Source organism: Heterocephalus glaber, unplaced genomic scaffold, assembly GCF_053883595.1.
Source record: "Heterocephalus glaber isolate CG9 unplaced genomic scaffold, H.glaber_assembly_v1.0 deba00001465, whole genome shotgun sequence".
NCBI lineage: Eukaryota > Metazoa > Chordata > Mammalia > Rodentia > Bathyergidae > Heterocephalus > Heterocephalus glaber.
In genome coordinates, this window is record NW_028258312.1 from 30,471,844 (window position 1) to 30,489,024 (window position 17,181).

At 47.7% G+C, this 17,181-nt stretch overlaps 1 protein-coding gene across 7 annotated transcripts in view; it reads left to right on the plus strand.

Annotated features, from left to right (window-relative positions):
* Positions 1-5,853: 5,853 nt before the first annotated feature.
* The window catches only part of Ssbp2 (single stranded DNA binding protein 2), a 274,706-nt gene continuing 263,378 nt past the window's right edge, over positions 5,854-17,181 (plus strand). For 2 of the 7 annotated variants that reach the window (XM_021255718.2, XM_021255719.2), the window contains exon 1: positions 5,933-6,098. In XM_021255718.2, coding sequence (XP_021111377.1) covers positions 6,037-6,098 — 62 coding nt within the window. In that variant the 5' untranslated portion in view covers positions 5,933-6,036. Of the gene's footprint in view, positions 6,099-17,181 lie in introns of all 7 variants that reach the window. The other 5 variants (XM_004841630.4, XM_004841629.4, XM_087180753.1 and 2 more) reach the window with 5 other exon arrangements.

The window sequence follows — 17,181 nt, forward strand, 5'->3', positions numbered from 1 at the left end:
AAGATGAAAGGTAATAAAATGGGAGGGAAGGGAGGGAAGAAGAACAGAGAAAGGACAGAATGCAAAGCCGGATGGTTGTGTAGTCAACCTAAGGCAGTGTGGGACTGGACGGCGAGGTAGTGTGGCCCCATCCTGTCCCCTCTGGCCCTTCAGTGAGTGCCAGGTCTGTAGCAAACCTCTGGGACACACAGTGCCTGCGTGGTGTATGTTTCCCGGGCCACGTGGGAACAGTGCTTCTTTAAAATAAAGAGAAAACCCAAACTATAAAACGGAAGTGGCATCTTCCAAAAAAACATACGAGCCCAGGCCAGAACAAGAGGACGCGGACAGGGACGGCCTGGGAGATTCTTCCTTGGCCCCAGGTCTCCCCCATTGCTGAATCCATCACCAGGGACATCACCCTGTCTGCCTCCTGTCCAGATCCAGACAATGGACGGAGTCTTCCAGAAACTCCTAAGCTGGGCACTTCAGTATCAAACATGGCACCAGAGAAGAATGTTCCGGAGGCCACCAGTGACCAAAAAGGTCCTTAACACAGGACCAACGGCGGAAGCCCTGTGTAGCACCCAGGACTGAGGACGCTACCCGAGCGTCTCCAGAAGGAACTAGAACATCTCCAAGAGTCAGTGCGAAGACAGCCAAGAGGTCCGCATAGGGTCCAGGGGCAGAAATGTCACCTTTCTGAGCTTTCTTCACCTGGCTTCTGACTCCCCAGCCACGGCAGCCCTGGTCTCAGAAGCGGGGGCAGCTGACGGGTTCTTGCCTCCCTGGTGCCAATCCTTCTTGTGGCCAGGACCCCTTCTCCCTCAAGAAGGTAGGTCGGAGGAAAGAGGGCTCAGGAATCCAGAAGACTAAGGACACTGAGATAATGATACTGTGCATCTGATGAGGACCTGGATGTCACCCAGGGACAGATGCGGCCCAGAGACACAGGTGGCGATTCCACCGAAGGACAAGGATGCAAGGGTGTGAACCCTCAGCCACCACTGTGCTCCCGGTACTGCGAGGTGACGCACAGAGCCCCATTGGTTTCGAGGACTTTCTGAGCACCAGAAACAAGGCATTTCAGCTCCACCCCCCGGCCCCGCATCTCTGGTAAGTGGCTGTGACTGGCCAGGTGTCCCCAGGCTTAGCTCAGACAGCGCATCCCTGCCAGTGTCTTTCAGCCCTGAGTGCAGAAGCTGTGCCAAGGGAGCAGAATGTGGTAGTGGTGTAATTCGCCACCTTCCTTTCCTGCCCCTGTTATGTTGGAAAATTACAAAGAGGAAGCATAGTGGGTAATTTCCCTGTTTCCATTTCCAACACCAGGCTACCTTCCTGGAAGGCCACCCCGTTCCCCTCTTGAGATGGTGGCTTTTGTTACCACAAAGACATCCTCCAGGCAAAACCTGCCCACGGGAAACAGCATTGTGAGGCTCTAGGAAGGCACTTAAAATGCACAGCAGCACTGTTTCATCAAGAGTGCTCTTCAGAGCTAGGTGTGATGGCTGTCACCTATAATCCCAGCATTTGGGAGTCTGAGGCAGGAGGATCACTGCAAGTTGGAGGTCAGCTTGAGCTACTTAGTGAGAGGCTGTCTGACAAAAAGGGGAAAAATGCTCTTTGGCACACTTATTACATAACTCTCAACATTTAGTGACAAAACTCCAGGTATCGAACACCGCAACACTTGGAATTTGTTGGGCAAAATGTGCTAAAGTGTATAAAATCTCTACGTGGTGTACCCTGGACATTGGCTTCAGCTTGCGTGCAGGTCTGTGCATCAGGATTGTTTCCTTCTGTTCCAAGTCAGCAAGCTGCAGTTCCTGACAGTGCCAAAGCAGCGGCCCCAGGAGGGCCGCGCCTGTTGGCTCTGCCCCGCCTCTCTGAGCATCCGTGTTTATGAATTCGTAAGTCAGACCTGAAAAATCCAGGAGACAGCCATCGCCTCCGATGAGCTGAGGTTAAGCCCGTAACAGTGGCTGTGCTGTTCCCGTTGGCCCCGTCACATTCGCTGCCCTGGAGTAAGCCACCGCGTCGCACAGCGTTCCACCTACAGCGGCAGCACCTTGTACTGACCCAGCCTGAGGGAGGCAGAGGCAGGAGGATCATAGTGGGCTCAAGGCCAACCTGGGCTGCACAGTGAGTTCAAAGGAAACTCTGTCTCAAAATAAAACTGATTCTTTTTTGAATTACTAATAGACTGGTTTTTTCCTCTCTGGAAAACTTACCTCCCCCCAAAATGTTAATTTTAATGTTTAAATAATTGATTTGCATTTTTCTAAATAAATGTTTTCTTTCTTTTTTTTTTTTGGTACCGGGGATCGAATTCGGGTCTTTGCGTTTACGCAGCAGGCGGCGAAACCACTGAGCTAAATCCCCGGCCCTCTAAATAAATGTTTTCCATTCTAAATGGTTGGCTTTTTAAAGTTAACATGCTAAGTGTCCTGTGTAACGTAAATGATTAAATGTATGCTTGGTGTCCATATAAACCTGGGGGTGGTCTCTTCGCTCTGCACAACGTGGCCCGGCTCCCTGGGGTTCCAAGCAGCGTGAGGACGTCGACGTCATCAACCTTAGTGTTTCCGAGAAAGATTTGGGTGGAAGAAAGGAGTAGTCAGTCTGGAGTTTGGCCCGGGTGCGACAGTGCGCTGTGTGCTATCAAATGATGAAGGCTTCCAAGAATGAGTTGCAGGTTCTGGGAAAAAAAGTTTCGCCTGTGTGCCCAGAGAAACGGGGTGTGTGCTGGGCGGGGCACCAACGCTGAGGACGAGGACGGGCGGATGCAGCTAGAAAGGTGAACCCTCAAGTGCGAGTCTCGTTCTGGGGGCTCAGCTGCTCAGGGTCCCCCTAGCCGAGACCCAACCCCCACATTCATCATCTACAGGTCAAAAGAGAATCTAACAAATACCATGCAGCTCTCCTTCAGGAACCTTTCCATTTCTAGGCTCTTCCTCTTTCTTTCCAGAAGAAAACAATGCGTCTTCGATTCCGTGCCCGGGAACCCAGGTCTGGCTCCGAATGTGTATTTCAAATCTCATTAATTACAATGTTGGGCCCAAGAGGTACAGTTGCTGAGCAAAGAAACACTCTTTGTACTCAAAATAATTTGAGCTAGGGCAAAGAAGCATCTTATTTACATGTGTAAACATCAGGAGGGAGATGGACAGAGGGGGAGGTGTTCTGATGCTAGCTGATTGGATGACTCAAGCTTGACGGTTTCCATAACTATAGCGGGATGCATGGTCCCAGGACATCACACTCGCGCTGCATGTTTTGTTTTGTTGGAGGATCACCGCCGCCTGCCTCGAAAGCTCAAAGTCCCGAGTTTGATCCCCGGTACCAAAAAAAAATTAAAATCAGAATGTTGGAGAATCACGTTCTTGTAAAGGTAACTCTGGCGGTAACTTGGAAGGTTCTGAACTAAGCCCTTTAACATTTTATTATTTCCAGATCCTAAGAGCAAATTGTTCTGAATACTGCACTCCACTGTGCAGAACTAGAATTTAATTATTTTTTTAAATATCAAAAAAATATGTCACTACCCATCGGGCTTTTTCATGTAACAAATCTGGGTAAAAAGAAATCTAATGAATACATTTCAACAGTAGACAGACTCTTCTGCTACCTTTTTCTGTTTTTCTTTCTTAGGTAGTAGCAGATGGAGCTGTGGCTGTTTGTGGTCTTGTGCTGTGAGAACACATCCGGTCCCAGGTCTTCATGCCATTAACAAGTTAGTTGGCTGAGTAGGAAAAAGTCATTGCCAAGACATCGCCTGCCTTATAGGAGGAGGGTCATCTGCTTTCATGACCACAGCCTAAAATTCCTGCTCTAAGCTCTCATACTCGGCATGGTGGTGCATTCCTTTATTCACAGCATTCAGGAGGCTGAGGCAGGAGGATCTCCGCAAGTTCAAGGCCCACCTGGGCCACATAATGAGTTCAAGGCCAGCTTGAGCTACACAGTGAGACTTTGTCTAAAACAAAAAATTGGTGGGAGTGCCAAGGAAAGCAGATGTGGTTACACAGACTACAAAACAGACAAGTGCTGACTTCCTCCCCAAGGTGTCTGAGTCCGTCTGCAAACAACAAGAGCAAATCCTAAGTAATGCTCAGAAGCGGTGGCTGACAACCACACACAGGAGAATCCCAACAGCAGCTTGAGGGTGGTAACAGTTGCGTTCCTTAGCAGACAGAGTTTGGCTTGGAAACGGAGCCTCTGCCTTCCCAGGTGTGGTAACAGGGTGGCTGGCGCTGCCTCCAGCCTCTCCTTGATGTCCCCTGAGCAGCTGAGCGGCGTGCACTGTGGGTAACGTGCCAGAGATGCTGAACCCTAGATCACTACTCTAGCCTTAGCCCAGATAACTGAGCACCCCTTCCAGCTGGGAGCAGGGTGCCTCCGCAGAGAGGTGGGGGGGCCCTCCTCCACCCTCCCACGAGGTGAGTGACGTCCAACCCAACTGCTGACCCTGGTGGGTTAGGGAGGATGCAGTGGAGGCTGCGACAATGCATCCCAACCACCGGTCCCAACCACTGATCACCACAGGCCTGGAGAAACAGGAAGGAGCATTTGGGAGCTAGAACAAGCAGGCTGCTTCTCCCAGAAATTAACCTACTTAAGCCAATGTTATTTTTCTCACGTTGTTCTGCTTTTATGGGCTGAATTCTTGTCCTTTCAATAAACACGTTGTATTTTTCTTATGCCTTTGTTTGTTTGAGGCAGGGTCTCCCTATGTAGCCCAGGTCGGCCTCAAACTCGCAGCGATCCTCCTGCCTCAGCCTCTGGAGTACTGAAATCACAGGCCTGTGCCACCACACCCTGCTTATTTCTCTTTTATCTTTCATTGTAATGTCTGTTCCTTATTTTGTTCTTTTCTTTGGCGATCACATCCCGTGGCTTCTCCATTTACTCCTGTTTTTCTTCTTTCCTTTTCTTACCCCTTGCTTTCCTCCTTTCTCCATTTTCCTGGACACTGGTAGGGAGCTGCTTCTCCACCTTTTCTCTCTGCCCTTCAGCTGTCACCCCAGGTTTGGCCTTCCACCTCTCCTTTTTCTAGCTGCCCTTCTGGACCTCCTGCTGACCAGGCGGCCACACAGCCCCCTCAGTCCGCCTCTCAGCCTCAGGCCTTGGCCTGACCTGTCTCTTGGGGGGGGACGGGACACAGATGTTCCCAAGCTCTGGCCAGGGCAGGGGTTAGGATGAGCTGGCACCGCCACCCGAGGGCGCCTTCTGACCAGGGCTGGTGGGTGAGGCCCTTTCCTGAGCAGGGGGGGTGGAGGGGTCAGGGTGGGGGCCACCGCAGAACGGGAGTGAGTCACCTGGCCTCCCGGGGAGGCCGAGGCAGGGTGGTCTCCAGGGATGGTAACAGGAGGAGCCGTTCCTCCCCAGCAGGAGAGCCGATCACTGCATGGTCAGCCTCAAGGTCGCAGGCATCCCCAGCCAGGTGCCCCCCAGGGAGACGACAGGGGACATCCGGGGACAAGGAACACCATCGTGGGCCCCGCTGGGCCACAGGACGCCGAGGAGGCTAGGGGCCCGCGTCCGGCCTGGCGCGCGGCCTGCGGGCGCCCCTAAGTCTGGGCCGCCGCTCGCTCCCGCTCCGGCTCGGGCTTGGGCTCCGGCTCCAGCTCCGGCTCCGGCTCCGGCTCCGCGGCGCTCCAGGCCGCACTTTGCGGCGCGCCGGCGCCTTCTCTCCAGTGAGAGCAGCACGGGCAGCGCGGGGGGCGCGGCGGCGGCGCAGGGAACAGCCAGTTGTTTAAAATCCTCCTAGAGCAGTTTCTAATCCCCCCTGCGCCGCGGAGGGGGAGGGGCCGGCGCGCGGGCGGCGGCGGGCGGGGGAGCGGGCGCGGAGGGCGGAGCCGCGGCGCGCGCCGGAAGGCGGGAGGGAGGCGGGCCTGTCCGTCTAGCGCGTTGCCGGGGCGAAGGGGGCGGGGCCGCGGCAAGCGGCGGCCAATCGCGGGGGTGGCTGCGTGGGTCGCCATGGGGACGGGGCCGTTCCCGGGGAGGCTGTGATGGGTTGACAGGTGCGTGACAGTGGGAGCTGCTCTCGGCACAAGCATGTACGGCAAAGGCAAGAGTAACAGCAGCGCCGTCCCGTCCGACAGCCAGGCCCGCGAGAAGTAAGTCAGACGCCGGCCGCCGGCCGCCGCGCGCACCCTCGCCGCGCGCGCCCGCTGGGGGGCCCGGGGCTGCGTGCGGAGGCGGCGGGGGCGCGGGCCGCGCGCGTGGCGGGCGCGGGAGGGAAACTTGTCTCGGCGGCGCGGGCAGCCCTGCGCGCAAAGTAACTTTGGGGCGCGGGTCGGGTCCGAGAGCCGCCGGGGCCCGGGGTCGGGGGTCGGGGCTGGGGCGCCGGGGTCGGGGCTCGGCGGCTCGGGTAGCTATCGAGGCTCGGCCGGGCCTCCCCGCCCCGCGCCCGGCGCCAAGGACGACGCGGGGTCCCCGCAGCCCTTGGGGTGCCGAGGGCCAGGGGCGCGGGGAGCCCGCGAAGTTTGGACCCGCAGCGGACCGAGTCCCCGTGTGTGTGTGTGTGTGTTTTGGGGTGCAGGCCCGGGGTGGCGTGGCGGGCGGGGGCGGGCGTGGGGAACTTGTGGGGTGCAGTGGGTTCGGGGCGCAGGGGCTCTGCCGAGGGGTCCCCAAAGCGGCCGGCGAGTAGCGCGCAGAGGGGCCGGGCTGCGAGGCCGGGCTGGGGGGCACAGGTGATCCCTTCCTGGGGCCCCAAGGGGAGTTGGGGAGACGCTCAGGGCCCCCAGCCCCGTCGCGGGGCTGCTCGCTGCTGTTCTGGGGCGCTTGTGGGGGTGGCTGTTGCTTAGCTTGAGCGAGTGGAGCCTGACCAGCAGAAAGGGCCCCCGGGACCCCAGGGATCCCCAGCGACGCCTCCTGGGGGCGGTGCGTCCTGGCGGTGAGGGGTGCTTGCCTGTGGGGCCGGGGCAGGGAGCCCGGGAGGCCCCGCGTGGCGCCCGGGGACCTGCGCGGGCTGGGGCTGAGCACAGCCGGCAGCGCGGCGAGCTCCCTCCCGCTGGGGCGCGAGTCCTCCCCAAAGTTTCTGGTGCCCCAGGGACGGTAGCGTGTCCTTATCTCGCTGTCGGCAGCCGCACACCGTTCCCATGGGATCCCAGGGTGGCAGGCCCGGATGGAGCAGAACACCCCCACCCCCAAATTAGCCGGAGATGCTATCTTTCCAGAGAGGAGCTACGGCGGGGTCTTGTCGCAGTTGCAAGGAATATGTAAGCAATACAGCATGGATGCCCGGTGAAGAGACAGCAGCGGCTGGGTCTCAAGTTTTGAAATACAGACTAATTCATGTGCATTAATCATTTGGCTGTTCTGTATCGGATAAAAGCCTCTGTCCGAAGGAGGATGTTCTCGTGATTACAGAATATTTGGATTTTAGGTTACTGGGGGTGAAGAGGTTGAAATATAGTTGAAGGCTAATCTTATCTTGGGGATAGCTGACTTGGAGAATCAGAGTAATTTTGGATATTACTTGGACTCCCTGCAGTGGGTGAATTTTGGCTGAATATAATCTATAACCTGATAACTTGGTGAAAAAATTTTTTTTTTAGTTGCTGAGGTAATAACGAGGAAGTTGGACCCGGTGTATGTGGCACTTTCTAGCTCGGGTTCTGTGATACTCTCATGAAAATAATAATTGCTGCTCTTCGCTGTCAAATCTACCAAACTGAACCCTGACATCCACTTTTCTGAGCAAACTGTTGAGGGTTCTGCTAGATGGTGCTATTTGATTTGAATATCTTTCTTCATTCATTACAACCGGCGGCAGGAATTATCCACTGCTGTCTTATGAACTAAATGTAGGTGGAGAGGCCGCTTTAGGGGGGTCGCAGTGACCCTTCTGGGTTGACCGTTTCTGCATTAAATTCTGGGTGTATGTTCTTCGAGTCTAAGACAGGCGTGGGGGGAGCTTCTGTTTCCTAGAGTAAACTTAGTTTCATTTTGGTAACAGTTGATCTGATCACCCAGGTTTTCCTCTTGTTGACTTGCTTTTCTGCATCAGCTACTCCTTCTGAAGATAGGAATCTTGAAGGTCTTTTCAAAGGATGTCAACAGATTTTTGTTGTTGATTTTTTTAAGGTGGCAGATTTTAAAGGTAGCTGAGTGGTGAGAAATTCTCTCTTAGTAAGCAAATTAAAACGGTTCTGATCTTAAAAAATTATAGAAATAATCTGTTTTTCAGGAATGAGTAATGTGCACCAAGTAGAAGCATTCTGAAAATGAGTCTTTTTCCTAGACGTGGTGGGGCATGCCTGTCACCCCAGCGCTCTGGGAAGCTGAGGCGGGGGAGTCACAAGGTGGAGCCCACCTGGGGGTATTTAGCAATTTAGACTGTGTCTCAAGATAAAAAAATAGAGGACTGTGGGTGTAGCTCTGCGTAAAGGCCCCATGCTTATCCCCAGTGCTCCCCCAAATCGGAACGGTTCTGATCTTTACAAAAATTTGTTTTTCAGTTATTAAGTAATATACACTAATAAAATACTGAAAATGTCATCATCATTATGAATAATGACATGCACATGAAATAAACATGTGTTTTATAATCTGCCAAGAAATGTGTTTTCTCATGTGAGTTCATAGTGCAGAGCTGGCACCCGTGGGCACTAGTGTTAGAAATCACTGTATAAAATATTGGGAATTAATTTGTAGGTTTGACAGTTTATAAAATTTCACTCTACAGTTCTAAACATAAAAATGACAAGGGTCAGGTTAATTACTTATTTTGCTCTTTTAAAAAACAAGCAGCTCAAGCCTATTGTGAGGCGTGGATCTCGCTGACACGGAGGGAATGATGGGGTACGGGCAGGGGACGCTGGCATAGAAGCTGATTCGGATCCAGTTAGGCCATTTCTCGCTTTAGCACTTCCTTTATCTCACTGATCACAGTGGTGATTAAATAACTGTGTAATTGGTTGTTTAATGTCTAGCTTTCCCTAAAATGTCAGTGTCTTGAGAGCAGGGAATTATGCATCTAATTTCCTTTCTTTTTTTTTTCTGGTACCTGGGATTGAACTCAGGACCTTGTGCTTGTAAGGCAGGCAGCAGAACCACTGAGCTAAAACCCCAGCCCTATACGTCTAATTTCTTCTGAGTATCTTTGACATTTGGGGCTGCCTTCCAATATTGGAAGCAACAAATAAACTTCATGAAGATGTTAGTTAAAGGGATTTTTTTCAGTGTGAAATAATTTCTTCAGTTACCTCCAAAATAAGGACTTAAACGTTTGAGTTCCCCATTCTCTAGCTTAGTTGTGTTTAATACCCAAACAAGAATACAACAAAGGTAACTGTTATTTATTTGCTACCCTGTGTGCCAGTCACTGCTTTTGTGCAGTGCTTTATCTATATTTTCCCTAAGTGGTCCAAAAAAATCTGTACGATAGGTGATATTTTTTTCCCCCATTGAAGAAATATGAAGAGACCCTGAATGGTTAAATAACTTACCTGGAGCTATACTGCTAGAAAGTAAGAATGCTGGGTATTTTTTAACATAGATTTCTCTAACATTAGAACTTGTGGTTGAAGCTGAAAGATGTATTTTTTCAGCGTACCAGATCTGGGGTGGGATGCTACTGATTTAGGGAATACTGTTGCATAATCCAAAGTATCAGTGTCAAGATTTGATCAGCTGTGCAGTCAGTTCTCTTACTGCTCCCAGTTTGGGGACTGCACATATATGTGTGCAAAGGCATAGAAATTTTAGGAGTGAAGGTGAAGCCTAAAATAATGAAGAATTCTTGTAGCTTCAGATTTTCTCTGCAGGAATTGTATCACTTAAATTTTGCAAATAAATGTAATAGTTGTGAACAATTTCTGTATGAAATACGCTGAACTCCCAGCCATGCAGCAGGCTGTACGCCCAATGAGAGAGTCACTGGCGCTTACAGGCAGAGGCGTAGGCATATTAATTTTTATTAGACTAATTTGATCCTCTGATATTATGTAATATTATTGAGAGGTGAATCGGCTAAAGGTACACACAGTAGGGTGACATTAAATCAACTAGCCATACACTGCAGAATCAAACTGTACCCACCCACCCAAGGACTCTGAAATTAATGCGGCTTTTACATGCTGACACTGTTTGTTGAATATACCAAGAAACAAATATCATATGCTTGTTTTTAAGCGCTTGCGGTCTAAAGACGCTTTAGATGTCACTTCATCTGAGAGTCTGTCAGGATTCCTTCTGGCCACTGTCACTCACCCGACTCTCTTCCCACTAGAGCGGTCCTACAGCTCTCCCTTTCTGAAGGATACAGGCCGAGCAAAGAAATCTGGTTCTCTTCAGAGACCTGTTTGATGATGAGCAACTTACACAATTCACGATTCCTAAAATGAGTGATGGAGTATCTTTCTGGAAATGAAACGTTCCATAAGATACAGACTGACTCTTCCCTCCCAACCCTCAGGTGGTTTCCTCCAAAGTACTGACCAGCTCGAGGCTGCATGGCACCGTAGCTGTGAGAGCTCTTTTTTTTTTTTTGATTGATGTCTTTTCTGCTATTTGAGGAGAAAGATTTTAAAATTTTGAAGGAGCAAATCTAAAGAAAGAAACTAAGAACTAAAACCTTAGTATAGTTTATCTAGAGATTTATTGTACCCCATAGCAATAGTACTACAGGTACTACATACTTTCAGAACTGTGAAAGAAAACAACCCCAAACGGTTTATTCCCACACCTTCAAAGCCGCTTTGCCCTGTCAAACCAATTCAAGGTGAAAAAAGTCATTACATTTTAGTTGTTCTGCAGTAGTCATTCGGTATGTCTTATATCTTCAATTGCTACTAGAAAATAGAATTATTTCGTTTCAAAATCAGAACATACTGGGGCAGGGCCTGGAACCCCCAGATTGCTGCTGGTTAACATTTCATCTCAGTAGACTGAGTTTGAAGTAAAACTTGGGGAAAAACCAATTTGAATTTAGAAACTTTTCCTCCATGGAGACCACAGCCATTTACATTGGTGTTGGGACATAGGATGAGGACCAGAGTATTGGATCTAACAGGGCCGGGGATGTAGCTCAGTGGCACCGCGCCTGCCTCAGGAGTGCAAGGTCTTGAGTTCAATCCCTGGTACCTAAATAAATAATAAATAAATAAATAAAGGCATGACGGTACTGCTGGGAATATGTAATTTAAAAGTATGAATAATTATAACTAGGAATACATGGGAGAATTACTACTGCACATTACTGGTTCAACATCGGTATTGGAATGATGTGAAATATTTGCATGCCGCAACACATTGCTAATAAGCAAATCTCCATAAACATGCTGAAATACTAATTTTGTCATGAACTTACTATTTCCAACAAGATGGGGCTCAAAAGAACCCCGAAGCAATAGAATAAGATATGTTTGCTAGTATCTAAAGAGAGTTTAGAATAGAAATTAAGTGGTAGTATTTTGATGTTAGACTGCTTGTCAGATTTTGTTTCCCAACATCTGCTGTACCAGGCTCCATTAATGTATGTATGTGGTTTACCCAGCCCTGTGAGAGGCACTTGGCTGCTACACCAAACCTGGGGGGGCCCACCAGGACCAGCATCCTGATGCTCTAAGTAACGTTGGAGAAATGGCAGGGGCTCTCTTTACCCGCCCCAAGCTGAGATTCTAACTCCTTGTGGACATTGAAAGACAGGTGGAAATGGCCCACACAGGAAGGGTAGAGTTTCCCACAGAACTTTTAACCTTATGGCTGGCTGGTCACATGGGTGAGGGGTCATTTTTGTCACCATTGAGTTCATAGTTAAAGATTTTTGAAAAGTGCAGCTTTTTGTGTTTTGGTAATAATTACAGGACCCCATATTTATTTGGAGCCGACTGAGCATTCTCAACAGGCAAGGGTGTTTTTGTTTATGCTTTCTTCCCTCCTGTCACCTTTGAGGAGCAGGAGCTCCTGGGGTGAAGAACCACAAGGTAGAAGTCACCTCACTCTGTCAGGGATGCTGTCCCGTGGGTTGGACAAGAGTACCCAAGGGCCCCTGTGTTAAGACACCCAGATCTCTTCCTCTTCCTCTTTTGCATCCTGGCTCATGAGTGATATTAAAATTTATTTATTTTTGTGCATCTTTTAGAAAATGAAGCTCAGTTGGTATCACTTCTTTAGTAAAGACGAAACTACTCTCCTAGTTTGAGTTTGGATTATTACATTTCATGTAGGATTCCTTTGAGATCAGAATGAGCAACCAAAACATTTTAAATTGCTCTTCAGCTAGCGTGGACTCGAACCAGCGATCGGGCAACTCCTGTTTTTGGTCTTTTGTGTTCGTTTTGCTTTGTGGGCATAATGTGAAACAGGTAGCTCACTGCAGAAAACGTTATAGAGACTGAAGTGCAGCACTTTGTTACTTCTTTTTCTATTTTTAAAGGGTTTTTTTGGTAAATGTAGGTATTGAAGAGTATAGTTTTAATTACTAGTATTGCTTTTAGTTTTTAATATAAGCCACATTAAAATGCTGGTGAAGTATTTGTGAAAACAAGAATAGAAGAAAACTTGTATGTGACTCTCCATGTAAGTTCAAACAGCTGATGCCCCAAACAGGCTCTTCTCAGAGTAATGGGGCTAGTTGTCTTTAATGACCTGGCATTTGTCTGAGTCTCCTCTTATTTACCTACTCCATACTAGAGAGAAAGACAAAAGCTACTTTGTTGATGGCAGGACTCCAAGTAAATGAATTATTGTGCTAAAGATGATAGGAGACTACATTGTAGCTCAACCTATAGACCCAGCTACTCTGGAGACTGAGGCAGGAGGATCCTTTGAGCCCAGGAGTTTGGAGATTATCCTAGGCAACTTAGCAAGACACCACTCCATCTCCAAAAGACTTAATAAAAAAATTTTATGTAAACAATTAAAATGAATGTCTTCTATAAAGTAACAACATCCCAAATACTATAGATTTGGTGGACTTGTCATACAAAGTTATTGCTTTAATAAGAACAAAACAGCAATGCTTTCGTTAGTGCATTTGTTTACATTTGTCACTTTACTTGTGTCATTTCATTTAGTCCTCTCAAAAACCCTGTGGGCTGTAGGCACTGTTTTCTCTCAGTGTTACAGAAGAAACAGGTTAAGAGTGTATCACGGTTTTGGTTGCAGTTATCAAAACATGAGCTAGAAAATGGCTTAATTCATCAGATTTAAAAATAAATCTCACACAGTAGAGTGTCCGAAAGCAGTCATTTGAGAGTTGCTTTAGTGAATCAAGAACTTTGCAGTTAAAACAAGGCCTCCACCCTCCTTTGGGTCCATCTGAGTGTAAGCAGGCTTTCTCAGGCCCTGGTCTCTCTTCCCACAAGCAAGAGTGAAGGCAGGAGGAGGCCAAGTATTTCCTCTCACATCTCATTAGCCAGGGCTGAAAATCTTTTCTAGAATTAGGAGACCTCTCCATATGCCTTACTGGAAAGAGCTGTACATTTCTTCTCCTGTACCAGTTACTGGCAAAGGTAATAGTATTACTGAAATTGGCTTACATCAGTCTTCATTTGTCCCTGTCCTGGAAACTTGTGCCCTGTACCCGAACCACCTGAACACAGCTGGGAGTCTTTAGCAAGGGAGATGTATCTGGAAGATAAGAGGCAGAATAAAATAGGCCCTTGCTTTTGTGGAACCTCCAAGTTTGAAAGAAACATAAAATAAATAACCATACATGCTAGACAGCTTTGGATAGTCATCTATGCTATAAGAGTAAGAATTCATGGGGTTGTGATGTAGACTGACGGGGAGGCTAGATTAGATTGGGCAGTCATGGTCAAGTTCTTGGACTGACGAAGATTGAAAGAGACTTAAGAAGTAGTGAAAGAAAAGGGCAAACCTTGGGGTTAGAGCTTTTGGGGTGGCTCTAAGCTACTCTGAGGAAACTTCTCAGCAGGGCATAATTGCCCCAGGACATGTCAAATATGATCGAAAGTTGGGATAAAGGAGCTATGCTTTTTACTGAGGAACTGGGTGGTGGGTCAAGTTCACCTGGTCTTCCCAGATAGCAGGGTTGCTTATCTCCTATCTCCCAAGCCCAAGGGACACAGTTCTGAGGGAGACAGTGGAGCTTTACAACGGTCTCAATAGAAACAGCTGAGGTGTCCGAGCACCTTCAGCCTCTTGGGTTAACACAGGGTGGTTCGGCTGGCAGGATAATTCCCCCCAGGCCTCCCTCATTGGATTAGGTGCTCCTGTAGCCACCTCCCTTTTTCCTTTTTCATATCTGGCATAAAGAGAGCACGAATTATTTGTAAGATGTTTTGCTTAGTGTCTTTTCAGACCAGAAAGTCCCTGAGGATGAGGACCATGGTGCCCCCTTCAGCTTCGTCTTGCAACTGCTTGACACAGGCTCAGAGTCATGACTGTAGGTTTGGGGGGATAAGGGAATTTAGGGTGCAGTCTTATAAACACGTCACGGTCTGTACTAACATCTCATTTCTCCACGGGATTGTTAATGTTTGGTGCTAGAGTTAAGACGCAATTTCTAAAGATTTCTCTAGACTATAGGGATATAGGAGTCTTTCTATGGATTTCAGAACTAGGGAGATTACCCTACTTACATTGCAATGAAATATGTGTATACTTAAATATGAATTTTTGGTATTCATACTCAGTATGTGAATACTACATATTTACAGATCTAATAATATAAATGACATTGAGCTATTGTTTTCAAAGTAGTTTTAATAGACTTTATTTAAACCTCACAGTCCTGTGAATCAGGTGGTACCTCCATTTATTGTTGAGATTTGTAAATGAAAATCAACTTGCCAGCTAGAGTAAAACAGGTAATAAGGCGAAGCTGAGATGTATTTAGGTTTTCTGGTTCCAAGGTCAGGCCTTGCTTTCAGTATACAATGGCTGCCTCTTTATTAGGAAAGATTCTTGTGCCTTTGAGAAGGTCTAAGTATGAATTTGATTCAACAGAGTTGTAGATTAAATGATAAAGTTGGTCAGTATTTTGATTAGATGAAAATATGTATTGTGGTGGTAGTGAGGCACAATCTTAAACAGTTGCTTACCTCCCCACATCCATGTCATCAAGCCAGCCGTGTGCTCCTGTTATGCAGTGGGCTGCCATGGGTACAGGATGGCCTCAGGAATTTAATCCGTGAAGGCTGAGTCAGTTCTTAACTGTAGGCTCTTCTTCCTCGGCTGGGTAGTTCAGTCTGCAGAGTGAGTTGGGAGTCGTGGGCAAGGGAAGACTCTTTCCCCTTCATACCTCTTCTGACAAGGGAGGGAGAAGCTTTTAATATGAAGTACTGATCGGATATTTTTTCTTACTGTAATAAAATTTGCATGATGTAAAATCTACCGTTTTAACTGTTTTTAGGTGCAGAGTTCAGTGGTAGTTGAGTACATTCACCTTGTACACAGCCATCACCTCTCCCCATTTCTAGAACTTTTTCACCTTCCCTAACTGAGGCTGTAGCCATTTCACACAAAGTTGGATATCAATGTGGAGATTCCTTAAAAAAACTAAAACTAGAAACTACTTGACCCAGCTATTCCCCCACTTGGTATCTTTCCTGAAGAGTTAAATGCATCACATTACAGCGATCCATGCACACCCATGTTTATAGCGGCCCAACTCATGATAGGCTAATCTTGGATTTAGCCTATATGTCCATCAACAGAGAATGGATAAAGACAATGTGTTTATACGCAATGGAGCACTACTCTGCCATAAAGAAGGACAAACGCGAGTCATTTGTACGGAAATGGATGCAGCTCGAGACCATAATATTAAGTGAAATAAATCAGACACACAAGCTTAAGTCGTATAGTTTCTCTTATATAAGAAACCCAATGTATAAATAAAGAGCAAAATAAAAGATAGATAATAGGGCGAGTACAGATCATCTGGAGAGGATCAGGAGATGCTGGAAGGGGGAGAGAGGTGAGGGGAAGGGATGAAGAAAGGAATAGAGATGTGTTATGTGCATGCACGACTCCTCATGAGGAATGTAAACACTGTGCACTGCAAACATGTATTAATAAGACAAAAAAGAACAATAACAAAAAGCAGAAACCGCCCACTCCGCCACTGATGATCACCATTCTGCTTTGTCCATGAATTTGACAGCGCCACACTCTTCGCTCTTCGTGTGGAGGGATCCTACTATGTCTGTCTTTCGTGTCTGGCTTCCTGTTTAATCCCTGTAGCAACTTCGTAACAGAGATACAATTCCAGTTTCACACAGGGAAACTGAGTCTTGGATGGGTTATATATCTTGTTCAGGACCACACCATAAGTTGTAGAGCTTGGATATAAATTCAGGTTTCTGACTGCTGCCCACATCGGCCATTTTGACTCAGTGTGTTTCACTGTGTGAACGGAGAAAAACTCACATCGGAGGTGTGAGTGGGTGGGAGGCCTGGGTCGCCCCCTTTGCATATATCTATCCATTTTAGCCAGAATAGGAGGTGACAGGGAGAAAGAGATGAAGGAAAGATTATAGATCACAGCCACTGAAAAATGGACAGAGTCACAGGTACCCAAAGTGCTCCACAAATAGCTACAAATTCTTGAGCCTGGAGTCTGAGATTTAACAATTTGGATGTAAACAGTTGCAAGAGGGAAAATGCCACTTAGGAGCTCCGGTTCAGAGGGAGCTATTTCTCCATTCCTGGTTCTGTAACTGGAAGTGAAATAATCTGGCATATGTTAATTTACTTGGTGAACTTTGGAGTCAGAAATAAACAGAACAGGAATATGTACCATCAGGAAAAAATTTAAAACTCCCCTGTAATGATGAGTCTCCAATGCTTGCTGGCTCTTCCTTAGCCGGTTGGGTTGGGTTTTTGTTTTTGAATCAGGGCACCACACGGCTTCTCTCCCTTTGTTCATTCGCTCTCTCTCTGGACCCGGGACCTCATCCAGGCAGGCCAGGTCCTCTACTCCAGGACATCCTCAGCCCCAGGGCCGGTCCTCTGTTGTGCTTCACTTTTCACAGCACCATGCACATTTTGTCCCTTATAATTGGGTTAAAATCATGTGATGATTATACTTTGTCAGTGCATTTAAGTAGTAGCTATTGTTAGGGGGCCATTGAGGTGTTTCCATAAGCATTTTTCCCTCTGAATTAAGCTTATTTATTGATATTATTATTTCTTGCTTTAGAAAGGTTATAATGGAAAAACCTGAGTGAAGTTTCTATGGTAAAACACATCACACATGCACATACATGCACAAGTGCATATTAG